The sequence below is a fragment of the Ornithorhynchus anatinus genome, chromosome 1 (assembly GCF_004115215.2).
Source record: "Ornithorhynchus anatinus isolate Pmale09 chromosome 1, mOrnAna1.pri.v4, whole genome shotgun sequence".
In the NCBI taxonomy this organism is placed as follows: domain Eukaryota; kingdom Metazoa; phylum Chordata; class Mammalia; order Monotremata; family Ornithorhynchidae; genus Ornithorhynchus; species Ornithorhynchus anatinus.
The window spans coordinates 130,508,705-130,522,818 of record NC_041728.1 but is presented as its reverse complement, the minus strand read 5'-3'; the positions used below and the strand labels follow the sequence as shown (position 1 = coordinate 130,522,818).

At 46.3% G+C, this 14,114-nt stretch overlaps 1 protein-coding gene across 5 annotated transcripts in view; it reads right to left on the bottom strand.

The window, feature by feature from the left end:
* Window positions 1-978: 978 nt before the first annotated feature.
* The window catches only part of ARMC9 (armadillo repeat containing 9), a 194,448-nt gene continuing 181,312 nt past the window's right edge, over window positions 979-14,114 (bottom strand). For 4 of the 5 annotated variants that reach the window (XM_029065493.2, XM_029065511.2, XM_029065501.2 and 1 more), the window contains 3 exons: window positions 13,882-14,008; window positions 6,893-7,062; window positions 5,594-5,700 (listed from right to left, as the gene is read on the bottom strand). In XM_029065493.2, the coding sequence (XP_028921326.1) occupies window positions 5,609-5,700; window positions 6,893-7,062; window positions 13,882-14,008 (389 nt within the window). In that variant the 3' untranslated portion in view covers window positions 5,594-5,608. Of the gene's footprint in view, window positions 3,224-5,593; window positions 5,701-6,892; window positions 7,063-13,881; window positions 14,009-14,114 lie in introns of those variants that run through there. The other variant, XM_029065519.2, reaches the window with a different exon arrangement.

The following is a 14,114-nucleotide window of genomic DNA, read 5'->3' as shown; positions in this document are numbered from 1 at the left end:
TTTTTCTTCATTTTAAAATGAAAAGTCAAAGGACATAATTCCCCTGAACGTACAGCATTAGCAATAACAACAATTTTAACATAAGAGATCATTGATTTGGTAAATGTATAAATTGTATATGGGTTTTTTGGGGTGGCTTTTTTGTTTTCCACTGAAAAGGCACAATCCTCACTGACTCCAGTTACTGGCAAAGAAAAATGGGGAACGCGTAAGGAACCACTGCCAATTCTGGGGCTGACCACTGACTCTCTGAGCGAAAGGAAACTCCAGAAAGAATAGTTTGGAAAAACTGAAGAATAAGAGGGGAAGGAAGATGGTAATGAAAAATGGTTATTTGCCCCAAAGGTGGTGGGGAAGAGAGGCAGCCGAATGACAGAACTTTTGGGGGTGGAAGAAAGGAAGTGAGGGAACAAACAGGAAATGGTGACATGGGGACGCTCCAAATTCCTAAGGGGGTAAAGGTCAAATGGCTAGAATTCCAGGTTCTTCAGGGGGTCCTAGAAAACACTGTTAAGTCATGATAGCTTTGAGGTCAGTTATGGAGTATAACCGATCTAATTGCAAAGGCAGTTGAAGCACCTTTGTTTCTTGTCCATTTCACTTCTAAACTGCGCCAGGAATCAAGGCAACGTGATGGGTCTGTAGCCATCAAAGCCAGGTTCTGGAGGCCACAATTCTGGATACTGTTCACTGCTGAAGGGCTTTGTGTCATTTTCTTTCAACAGAATTTCTCATTAGGTACTGTGGTTGCCGCTGCTGCTAAGGAAGTCAGAGACTGATAAATCTATGGAACTTTCTCACCTGGCCAGCTGCCTCTGGCTTGTCAGTGTGTCCTTACCCCATCTACGGCCGTGAGATGGTTATAGGAAAGGTGACCAAAATGGGCAACGTTCCTGGTCCCTCTGTACCGGTCAGGAAGAACAATTATATAAAAAGAACAAATCTAGGATGGCGTTGCTGCCACGTACCACATCAAGCTTCCAAGAGATAAGATCAGATTTTAATTTTGCTTCCATTATACCGTTTCTAAAGGGAGGAGTAATTTTAAAAGCTTCTCAAAGAAAAACAAATAATACAAACCTGCTTTCCTCCCCCCAGAGACCACGGACTGGATTTATTTCCCTGATTTCTTATTTTGAGGCAGCCCGGGGCCATTCTACCAAAAGAAGCTCCTTGATTACCATTTCCTACTTCCAGGTTGTTCTTACCAAGGGGTGCCAGATTTTCATTCTGAATGTTGGGGTGAACATTGAGTTGAGGGCTATGAAAAAAGGAGAGTATAAGCATGTATGGCACCAGGGAGGTTAGACACATAGGCACGCTTATGCTCCTTCCACCACACACACACATACACAAACACACTTAGGGCCAGAGTGATAAACACAGAAGTTGACATATTGGCACAGACGTGGGGAGGGGGAAACGCAGACACAAACAGGGCTGTGGGGACCCCTGCACAAAGCAGCTGGGGCTTTTTGGGAAGCCATTTCCCCACTGAGGCCAGGACCGGTCAGGATCTGAAGCTCCCATTCCTGGCTCAGGGGTAGGGGCAAGAGAGATATTAGGTGGCAGGAGGGTGAGAAGGGGGGAACTACAGCTCCCAAATATCCTCCTTCTTACTGAGAAGGACAAGGTGGGCAACCCCTACTCTCCCCTGGCTCCGCAGAGTTAGCAGCTCATGTTCTTACATCCTAAGCAATCCTCACTTGGCCCACCTCTTAGATACCGAGTACAGCCTCCATAGAGCCTGTCCTTCGGGAGGAGACCGTAGCAGGTTAGAAAATGGATGGTTAACACTTACTACTAGATTTTCGTTGGGGAAGCTTTTAGTACTTGCTCTTTTCTTAACCCAAACAGATCGCTTAATGAAACTTTCCAAAAGGAGGCTGATGAATGTCTTAATCTTGATCAGATTTAAAAGGGGGAAAAAACTAGATGCTGGCTGTTTGGCTTTACAGCTGAAAATGATATTTGTCTGGCCTCTGAATTCCCAGGCTGCCCCACTTCTGTTTGCTCAAGAAAGGAAAACCAGTTTCTGTCAATATTGCTCAGGCAGGTACCTCAGTGGTAAAGACAAAGCGTGCAAGGGGATAGGAGTAACATGGCAAGTTTCTCTTGCACCACATCTTTGGTCAGAAGCCAATTTGCAACTGTAGGAAGGAATCTGCCACCTCATCTACCTCCCTCATTGAAAAGAAGCCTCCATCATACACTTGCCCAGACTTCCTAAGCGGTGGAGTCCCTGTTGCTCTCGGGTGGGAAGGGAGAGGTGATGCAGAATTTCTTAGGGCACAGCGAAGCAAGCATTCTCTCACTCCCAGATTTCCATTGTTCCTCATCCTTTGGTCATCGGGGAAGGCAGAGGATGGAGAAGACAAAGGAGAAATTTAAAGATGGAACTTTCCCCTCTTTTCCCTTCCCCTCTCCAGTCTGACCAATGAACTCCCAAACTGGGTTAATTGCTCTGGAAATGAGGGCAGCTCCAACCAGAGACCGTTGGGAGTCAGCACAAGATGTGTCTTTGCTCTGGAAGCCATTTCCCCTCTCTTGCCTCCGTTCTCTTTATACAGACAGAAAAATATTAAGTCCTCAATCGCCTCCTTCTTAGAAGGAGTTTGTCATCCAGATGCCTGAGGAGAGCAGGCCTCACCACCCAGCCCTTTCTTCTCCTCCGAGGTTGATTTACAGTGAGGCTCACAGCCTAATCTCGTCAGCCTGCTTGGATGAACATTTTTTGTGTATTTGATGCACTGAGCCGTCCTCCTCTGCTCAACAAAGAAACTCTAGTTCGATTCTACGCGTCAGAAGATGGTCCGGTGAGCAGTTTGTTCCCTTGTAAACATTTCGTATCACAATCTAAAGGCCGTATCGAGTGAACCACGGCTGGGCTCTCTCACTGACCATCAATCAGGTTTATTTGGTGCTTGGCCCTTAGGTTAGGTGGAGAAGCAAATTAGAATAAATAATAGATGATGGATCGTGCGCCGGAGAGTGGGTGCGGTTGGGGTGATTCCTGACCATCCCTCTGGAAGTCCGTCTCCTCCACTAGTCTTTTGAGAATCCCACGAAGAGATGTCTTTGGGGCTGTACTAGTAAACTAGCTCTCCCGCTCCCGGAGGGCCCTAGAGGGGGGTCTTTTGGGGATGCTGGCTGAGTCCTCAGGCGATGGGGTTGGTGCTTCTGGGGAAGATCAACTGTCCTCACTTCCTGTAGGACTGGCTGCCTGGAGAAGAGAAAGAAAGAAATTGCCGGCTCTGAGTCGTTTTCATCCAAACCCTCTTTTCTCCCCATTTCCTGGTAAATGCAATAAAGGGAAGCCCTCCTTTCATATTCCCTGCCTTGCTGCCAGTTTACAACTTTATGGGTCATTCTCATTCCTCAATCCAAGGTATCCTTACTGTGTGCCGAGCACTGTACTAAGCGCTTGGGAGAGTACAGTATAACAGAGTTGGTACAGTGCTCTGCACATAGTAAGCGCTTAACAAATACCAACATTATTAGACATGTTTCCTGCCCACAATGAGCTTAAAGTCTAGAGAGGGAGACAGCTATTAATATATACAGAGAGAGAAAGAGAGAGAGAGAGAGAGACAAGCTGTAGGGATGAGGATGGGGTGAATACGGAATGCCCTGAAGGGTACATATCCAAGTCCACAGATGACGCAGAAGGGAAAGGGAGTGGGGGAAAAGAGAGCTTAACTGGGGCAGGCCTCTTGGAAATGTGACCTCTCAAAGATTTCTCTGAATTTGCATTTTCCTCTGTCAAAGGCCCTTTCTCAGAGGAAAGCTGCTTGACTTTGGCTGCTCACTGAATGTCCTTTGAAAGAGGACCAGGAACTTCAGACTTCTTTGCCGCTGGTAGAAATGCTGAGGCTTGGTCGCTCTCATTCGGGACATGGCCCACAAAACCAGAGAAAGCGTTCAAGTCATCTGAAATAATTCCCTTCTCGCTTCTGGTCTTATCTTCTGATACCCTGAGGCAAGGGAGACCATCTCCATGATTATTTGCCTAATCAGGAGCTCTGATCAATCGATCAATTGTATTTTTTATTAATTTTAATACTAATAGCATAAATAACACAATTATTATTATTACTGCTAATAATAATTGTGGTATTTGTTAAGCACTTACTCTGTGCCAGGCACCGTACTAAACGCTGGGATGAATACAAGCAAATCGGTTTGGATACAGCCCCTGTCTCACATGGAGCTCACAATATTGAGTGCAGAGCACTGTATTCAGCACCTGGGAGGGTACGATACAACAGAGTGGGTAGATGTGCTCCTGGCCCACAATGAACTTACAGTCTCGGAGGGGGGAGAGATATTTGTAAATAATGAATATGTACATGTGTGCTGTGGGGCTGAGGGAGGGGTGAATAAAGGGAGTCCAAATGCAAGAGCAATGCAGAAAGGAGTGGAAGAAGAGGAAATGAGGGCTTGCTTAGTCAGGGAAGGGCTCTTGAAAGAGATGTGCCTTCAATAAGACTTTGAAGGTAGGATCCCAGACCCTTGAAGAACAGAGCTTTTTTTTAGAAGGGCTCTTAAAATGAATTTCTGCTTCAGTCTCGCTCCAATTCCCGTCAGCTCTGAGATGACTTCCATTAGGTTGGTCATCATTACCGTTTAATGTTTACCGAGCCGATGGTGTTCAGACTTCTGAGCTAATTCTGGCTAGGGGTAAGTTTGGAAGGTCAGGAGCTACTTCACCCCTTCTTCCAAGAAGACATCCTGCTTTGCTCTCATAGTTGACTGAACAGAAACCTGGATAAAACCCATACAGCGTAATTATCATTTTGGCAGATCTTCTTTGCCTTCCATCCCCAGGACAAATGCAAACAGCTAAAGACAAAGGATTGCAGCTCTAGTGAAAAAAGGTCATTAAACCTAACTGCCAGACTCAGGCCCTGGGTCTCAGGAGTGTGGGCAATCCAGAATTTCCTGATAAAAGCTGAGGTAAAAACCAGGAGAAGAAAATGTACCTCCTCATTTTACATTATGGAGACCTTTTAAGCAAACAGAGAAAGAGAAGCCCGTAGAAGGATCTGAAAGGCAACTGGTATCCTGTCAATTTGAATCGCAGCATCAACCCCATTTTTTTCTGAGAAAGAAAGGATCAGAAACTCTCTTCATCCTGACTGCTGGATGGGACTTTAAGAGAGCACTTTTGGGAATGGGGCTTCAAGATAAACATGATAGCAATAATACAGATACAGGGTGCTGTGGTTTGGAGTGACCAGAATTCAAGGCTTTAGGTCAGAGAATCTTTATGCCACCAACCATCTAGATGTGGCACAAACAACCGGAATCTGAAGATGAATACATACTCTTGTCCTAACCTTTACCCTCACTTAAACACCCTGCGGTCTCCCCACCCCTGGAAAAAAACAAAACAATTTAAAGTCACAATACTGTATTTCCTCTCCCTCGGTCCACGGATTGTATCCCATCTGCTTCTGATGTATCTTATCCCCAGTGCTCAGTACAGTGTCTGTGGATCCGAACGCTAAACTTATGGGAAACGAGAGAATCGATTTCTCTTCCATATACTCCCACCCACCTGCGTTTGACTGGGGCTGCAGCTTCGAATGGCCGAGAGAGGGAGAAGTTAAAAACAGTGGCTAATTGTTCCCTTTCTGGGAGCTGCACTTTCCCCTTTTTCTCCAGTATTTCCTTTCCAGTGAGCTGAACTGCCAGGAACTGAATTGGAACAGGAAACGAGATGGATGCTCTGCTGTTAACACCACCACTGGTCCACATACATAAGGGTTCGTGACACAGGAAACATTGCACGTAACGTCAGTGACGCTACTTAGGTTGGAGCGCTCTAATGTCCCAAATCAGGCAGGGCTTGTTCCAAACAGAGAAAGAATAAATCCGTAGGTGCCAACGAAAGGCGAGTTTCGACACAGCCGACCTGTACTGGAAATGGCCGGGCTTAACGGCGACTTGATAAACTGGAAAGATTAATGGGCAACCAGTCTCCTGGGCAGAAAAAGCCACGTGCTTAGGGCACAGCCTCTGTAGACAGAGCAAGGTGACCTACTGCTTTTGTTTTTTGCCATGGCACAATTACAGAATCAGCTCACGTGTATCTAAACCCAAACACTTACTTCTAAACTGCCACGGGTGATATCTTGGTTTGGATCAATAGTATTGTAGGAGGGTATCCCCTGGATTCATTCATTCATTCAACAGTATTTATTGAGCACTTACTATGTGCAGAGCACTGTACTAAGCGCTTGGAATGTACAATTCGGCAACAGATAGAGACGATCCCTGCCCATGGACGGGCTCACAGTTTAATCGGATTCTAACCAAAAATCAGGCGTGAGACACAAGTTTCCTAGGCTGGTCAGAGCTGTTCGGGGGTCAGAGAGAGGGAGTCAGGTGCCCTCTCTGTAGCCTTAGAATTTGGGTGGGGGTTTCTAGACCCCATTCCGGAGCCAGAGAATGGGATCTATTCCCTAGAATCTACGCTCTTTAGGGCAGGGAATGTGTCTACCGACTCTGTTATATTGAACTATCCCAAATGCTTAATGCAGTGCTCTGCACGCAATAAGCAGTCCGTAAATATGATTGATTGATTGATCCTGACAGTCCCATGACACTGTGATTCGGAAATAATGCACATTTAACTCTAACTGACCACAGCAAAAGAAAGTGATATCACGCGGCTGCCATTTCCTTTTAGATTCGGGCTTCCTTGGGAAACACAACTGGGTGAGAAGCCCTCCCCCTTCCCTGAGGAGTGAAAGGGAGGGGCTTTCTGGAGTTGCTGATTTCCAACTTTCGGTCCCAACTCCCGCTACGGAAGGGTACCCTGGGATTTTCCTCATTCTGTCAGTCCCCAATGCTCGCGACGTGTAGGTCGAGTGGGATCTGTGCTTACTCTGCCGGCTTCTTGTGGACGACCCAATGGAGCTGGGGCGGTTTGTTTGCTGAGGTTCAGCCTGGGAGAACTGTGGGGCGATGGTGGGAGTCTTTGTCTTCCGGGGACTCGTGCTCCGTGGCTCAGGAGTGCGGGGGATTCGGGGTTTGCTGATGAAAGCTGAGATCTCACTGGAAGAAAATTTACAATCTATTGTTAAGATCTTGTAGCCATTTTTCTACCAGCCAGGAAGAACAATTTTTTGTTTTTTTTAATGGTATCTGCTAAGAGCTTACTATGCGTCAAGCACTGATCTAAGTGCTGGGGTAGGTACAAGGTAATCAGGTGGGACACCATCCCTGTCCCAAATAATAGTAAAAATAATAATGATGGTAATTGTTAAGCACTTACTACATACAAGGCACTGTAATAAGCACTGTAATCAGGTTGGACACAGTTCCTGTCCCACATGGGGCTCACAGTCTTCATTGCCATTTTACAAATGAGGTACCTGAGGGGCAGAGAAATTATGTGACTTGCCCAAAATCACACAACAGACAAGTGGAGGAGCCGGGATTAGAACCCACATTCTCTGACTCCCAAGCCTGTGCTCTTGAAACTAGGCCATGCTGGAAGAACAGGCACTGAATCTCCATTTAACAGTTGAGGAAACTGAGGCACAGAGAAGTGAAGTGACCTGCCCCAGATCATACGGCAGACAAGTGGCGGAGCAGGGATAAGAACCCACGTCCTCTGACTCCCAGGCCTGTGCTCTTTCCACTAAACCATCCTGCTTCCCTATTTAAATTAATATGAGCATAACCTCAGGGCCACAAAGGACTCACGACCTTAAAGGTAGAAAGAGCAGGTTATCTTATCCTCATTTTAAAGACGAAGAAACTGAGGCACAAAATGATTGGGTGATTTGCTCGGGTCGCACAGCAGGCCAGCAACAGAGCTGGAATGGGAACACAGGATTCCTGATTTTCGGTCCCCATGCACTACACTGTTAGGCTACACTGTTGCGGAATTTTGCTCAGAGCAGACCAGTGGATGAGGCTGTGAGGGAACTCCAGGAACATCTGTACTGATATACAAATATACTGTGGAGAAATGAATGATTTCCTTATCAGGATGGCACCTGGAGAGTTTCCAGGACTCTACCACTCTCGGCTATGGGAGGGAGAGTCAAGCAGAGGCCCGCCCATTCCATTCCTAGCTTGGCCAGTGGCTAGCGAGAGGAAAGCCATCTGCTACGAGTCAAAACTCACCCATGCTGGGCAGCAGCGGCATGGGAGAGAGTCGAGGGTGGAGATTCAAGTTTATTATGCGGAAGAAGGCAACGGTCAACCACTTCTGTATTTTTATCAAGAAAACGCTATGGATACGCTACCAGAACAACTGCAGATGGCGAGTGGGGCGTTCTGGGAGAGATGTTTCTTTGGAGGCGTTATGGGTCGGAGTTGACTTGACAGCATAAGACGACAAATGAATGGTACCCAAAATGTGGAAGAAACCCATGAGTCCACTTTTCCTCAACAGATTCCTACCTATTTCCCCTCTTTCTCTACTCACCTTTTTACACTGCAAGCTCCATGAGGGCAGAAAGTCTGACTCCTAATTTTATTCTTCTGTAATCTCCCAAAGGCTGAGTACAATGCTGTACACATAGCAAGTGCTCAACAAATGCCACTGCTTGATCGACTGATTCTACACCCATCCATTTTCACTCACCAGTCTACCCACCCTCTCCAAATCTTTCTACCTTCTTTCCTTATCTATTTTCCCTTTCGGTTTCATTTACGTTCTGTGCGGCATTTCCTCGTGTTTTCCCTTTCATTTTCATTTACGTTCTGTGCAGCATTTCCTCATGTCCTGTTCTTTCTCATATTTTTGTTGACTTGTATCATCTTCTCGTTGTTGCTTCCCTCTCTGTCAACTAAGGTTCAATTTTTGCCTTTCCTTCTTTTTATTTTTCTTTACTGTCCTCTGTAGTAGTTATAATAATAACAGTGGTAGTTGTTAAGTACTTACTATGCACTAAGCGCTGGGGTAGATACAAGATAATCAAGTCCCACATGGAGCTCACAGTTAAAGTAGGAGGTAGAACAGGCGCTGAATTCCCATTTTGCAGAGGAGGGGACTGAGGCACAAAGACGTTAAGTGACTTGTCAAAGGTCATCCAGCAGACAAGTGGCAGAATCAGTATTAATAATTGTGGGGGATTACAGGAATCTATTAAACACGTAGTATGTGTCCAGCACTATTCTAGGTGCTGGAAAACAGTTAATAATGGGATTTGTTAAGTGCTTACTATGTGCCAAGCACTGTTCTAAGCGCTGGGGGAGATACAGGTTATCAGGTTGTCCCAGGTGGGGCTCAGACTCTTAATCCCCATTTTACAGATGAGGCAACTGAGGTGCAGAAAAGTTAAGTGATTTGCCCAAAGTCATACAGCTGACAAGTGGCAGAGGCGGGATTGGAACCCGTGACCTTTGACTCCCAACCCCGTGCTGACCTTTGACTCCCAACCCCGTGCTCTTTCCACTAAATCACACTACTTCTCAGGTTATAACAGACATAATCCCAGGGCCACATAAGACTCACACCTAAGTGCTTACTATGTGCCAGGCACTGTACTAAGCACTGGGATAGATACAAACAAATCAGGTTGGATATAGTCCCTGCCCGACATAGGACTCACACTGATTGATCCTGCCAGAATATCTTCTATAGTCTTTACTCCCCAGTCCCTGGAAACATTTTTTTGGGTGCTCAAGAAGCCTCCTGATCCTACATTGTTTTACGTGAACCAAGCTTTTCTTAGGCAGAAAGAAATACAATTATCAAGGGGCACGTGAGCCTGAAGTAGGTGACATTCACAAGGTGACAGTCAGTGGTACTCCAGGGAGCAAAATCCCAGCCAGCCAAGATCTTAGAGAAGCAGCCTGGCTCAGTGGAAAGAGCCCGGGCTTGGGAGTTAGAGGTCATGGGTTCTAATCCTGGGCTCTGCCACTTGTCAGCTGTGTGACTCTGGGAAAGTCACTTAACTTCTCTGTGCCTCAGTTACCTCATCTGGAAAATGGGGATGAAGATTGTAGCCACACATGGGACAACCTGATCACCTTGTATCCCCCCAGTGCTTAGAACAGTGCTTTGCACATAGTAAGCGCTTAACAAATGCCATTATTATTATTACCTCGGAAGTATATTATAGAGATAAATAATTAATAAGGAACTTACAAGGCTGACTTTTTTCTTTATCAATACAAACCACTGTGATGGAAAGGAAGAAGAAGAAGCTCTCAGAAGCTTAGTACAGTGCTCGGCACATAGTAAGCACTCAATAAATACCATTGATTCATTGATTGGAAACCCACCAGTCCTGTAAGGATAAGAAACACTGAAAAATAAGTGTTGGCCTGCTCCTCAGGACCTCAATGCTGGAAGAAATAATTAAGGAATTTTACCAATTTCAGAAGAAAAGCCATGGTATAGACAGGCTAGCATGGCTTAGTGAAACGAGCACGGGCTTGGGAGTCAGAGGTCGGGGGTTCTAATTCCGGCTCCGCCACTTGTCAGCTGTGTGACTGTGGGCCAGTCACTTCACTTCTCTGTGCCTCAGTTACCTCACCTGTAAAATGGGGATTAAGACTGTGAGCCCCATGTGGGACATAATAATAATGTTGGTATTTGTTAAGCGCTTACTATGTGCAGAGCACTGTTCTAAGCGCTGGGTAGATACAGGGTAATCAGGTTGTCCGATGGGAGGCTCACAGTTAATCCCCATTTTACAGATGAGGTAACTGAGGCACACAGAAGTGAAGTGACTTGCCCACAGTCACACAGCTAACAAGTGGCAGAGCTGGGAGGAGTCGAACCTGATTACCTGAGAAGCGGCGTGGCTCAGTGGAAAAGAGAATGGGCTTTGGAGTCAGAGGTCATGAGTTCGAATCCCAGCTCTGCCACTTGTCAGCTGTGTGACTGTGGGCAAGTCACTTCACTTCTCTGTGCCTCAGTTACCTCATCTGTAAAATGGGGATTAAGACTGTGAGCCCCACGTGGGACCATCTGATTCCTTGTGTCTACCCCAGCGCTTAGAACAGTGCTCTGCACATAGTAAGCGCTTAACAAATACCAACATTATTATTACCTTGAATCTACCTCAGCGCTTAGAACAGTCCCTGGAAAACAGTAAGTGCTTAGCAAATACCATTTTTTTTTCTAAAAAAAGCATTTTTACAGAATGATATTCTGCCACTATACACAGTTGTCCCTCCGCATTCGTGGTTTTTTTTGTTTGCGGATTCACTTATTTGCCATTGGCTGTACTCCAACTCACAGCTGCGGGGCAGCCGTGGGCCCTGGACTTGCCCCAGGCACCTGCTGTTAGTCGTCCCTTCGGCCACCATTGGCCACCGCCCTGACTGCCCTTTTGGTGGCTGGCTGGCCACCCCCTCTCACCTCAGCTTAGAAGCCGAGACGGTCGAGGGTTGTAGGATCAACTTACTAGTGTTTTAAGTGCAGCTACTGCTGGGGGCAGATGGTATGCACGGGGGTTTCTCCAACCAGTTCCACATGAACAGAGAAGCAGCATGGCCTAGTGGATAGAGCACGGGGCTGGGAGTCAGAAGATCATGGGACCTAATCCCGGCTCCACCACCTGTCTGCTGTGTAAACTTGGGTAAGGCACTTTACTTCTCTGTGACTCAGTTACCTCATCTGCAAAACGGGGAGGCCCAGGTGGGACAGGGACTGTGTCCAACCGGATTTGCTTGTATCCACTCCAGTGCTTCCCTGGCACATAGTAAGTACTTGGGAAACACCATAATTATCATTATTATTATTATTATTTTTAATAACACCGAGGGACACAGCTCTTGTATTCAACTTCCAATATTCAGGGCTTGCAAGTATAGGGTCTCTTTTGGTTGGGCAAGAGTCGGTTGCTGGCCTGTTCAAATTTACACACTCTTCAAAATCTCTTCAAGTAGAGGACCGACCCCATTCCACACCTTCTCTATTATTCATTTTCCCATCTTCTCCCTAAACAAAAATCACCTGAAAATAATACATGCTGGAGTTGGGAGGCTGTGAAATCTTTCCCAGGGTAAAACCTGACCATGAAACCATTTCTACATGATAAATAGGAAGACCCATTTTACCATTTTGTACTGCAGAAATGCCCACAACCAAGTTTCACCAGGATGTGATTTATACTTGGGATTTTCATTCATTCGGATTACATAAGCAATGAATTTTAAATGCCGCCTATGCCCTGCTCTTGGGTTATGCAAGCAGTGAATGACTCTGACTGGAGTGTGTCTTCATCTGCTGGGTATTTTGGTTTCGGGTAGGAGAACTGTGCTGTCACCAGGAGATGGCTAGCGGTTTTACAAATAACCCCCAACATGAAATAGTGGCCATCGGCTTTCTCACTGACCTCCCTGCCTCCTGTCTCTTCCCGCTCCAGTTCATACGAGAAGCAGCGTGGCTCAGTAGAAAGAGCCCGGGCTTGGGAGTCAGAGATCATGGGTTCGAATCCCGGCTCTGCCACTTGTCAGCTGGGTGACAGTGGACAAGTCAGTTAACTTCTCTGTGCCTCAGTTACCTCATCTGTAAAACGGGGATGAAGACTGTGAGCCTCACGTGGGACAACGTGATTACTCTGTGTCTACCCCAGCGCTGAGAAAAGTGCTCTGCACATAGTAAGCGCTTAACAAATACCAACATTATTACTATTATTATTATATCTCACTCTGCTGCCCGGGTCCTTTTTTGAATAAACCAGTTCATATTTCCCCACTGCTCAAGAACCTCCAATCGATCAGTCAATCATATTTATTGAGCGCTTACTGGGTGCACAGCACTATACTAAGCACTTGGAAGAGTACAATATAACAGAGTTGGTAGACACATTCCCTGCCCACAATGAATTTACATTCCTAGGTTTTTCATCCACTTCTGCATCAGACAGAAACTCCTTACCACTGGCTATAAAGCATCAATCACCTCACCCCCTCTTCTATCTTACCTCGCTGATTTCCTTCTACGACCCAGTCCGCTCACTTCGCTCCTCTAACGCCAACCTACTCTACCTCAATCTCGTCTTTCTCGCCACCGACCCCTCACCCACATCCGGCCCCTGGCCCGTGACTCCTTCCCTCGTCATACACAATAGACCCTCACTCTCCTCATCTTCAAAGTCTTATTAAAATCACGTCTCCTTTAAGAGGCTTCGCCTTACTCATGTTCCCTACTCATTCATTCGTTCAGTCTTATTTATTGAGCACTTACTGTGTGCTGAGGACTATCTAAGTGCTTGGAAAGTACAATTCAGCAATGAAGAGAGACAATCCCTGCCCACAATGGGCTTATAGTTTAGAAGGCGGGAGACAGACATCAAAACAAGTAAATAGGCATCTATAGCATCAATATAAATAAATTATAGATACATATACATCAAAACAAGTAAACAGGCTTTAATATAAATAAATAGAATTATAGATATGTACATATATACACATATACACAAGTGCTGTGAGGTGGGGAGGCGGGGGTAGAGCAAAGGGAGCGAGTCGGGGCGATGGGGAGGGGAGGGGAGCTAAGGAAACGGGGCTTACTCCCTTCTGTGATGTTCTTTTACTTGGATCTGCCCCCCTGAAGCACTTGCTATTCACTCACCTTCAGTCCCCGAGCACAGTGCCTGGCACATAATTAAGAGCTTAACAAATACCATCATTATTTATATCCTTAATTTAACGTCTGCCTCCCCCTCTAGACTGTAAGCTCCTTGTGGGTAGGGAACATGTCTACCATCTCTGTTGAACTGTACTCTCCAAGCATTTAGCACGGAGTAAGCGCTCAATAAACACCACTGAACGATTGATTCCTTCAAATGCTACAGAAGATGCTTTGACTCTTGGACCAGTACACAGCCTATTATAGAAATGCAGCCAGAGGACGTGACAGAAACATCCGAGATCCCCGTTCCCATCTTGAAGTGGTACCTGGTACGCTGCTCACTTGCTCTGTTTTGGGGCAGCTCAGGGGGCCGGGCTGGCTCATCGGCAATGAGGACTCGTCGATCTAAGTGGTGGGTGGCCGCAAACAGCTTGGACTCCACCGTGTGGTTGGCTGTTGGGAGGAGATGAGAGGAAAAAAAGGTCAAACCGGAGACGAGGCCTCGCCGACCTTTCACAAGAAGCTAGGTATTTGACTGGGTAACAAAAGCAGCAGAGGC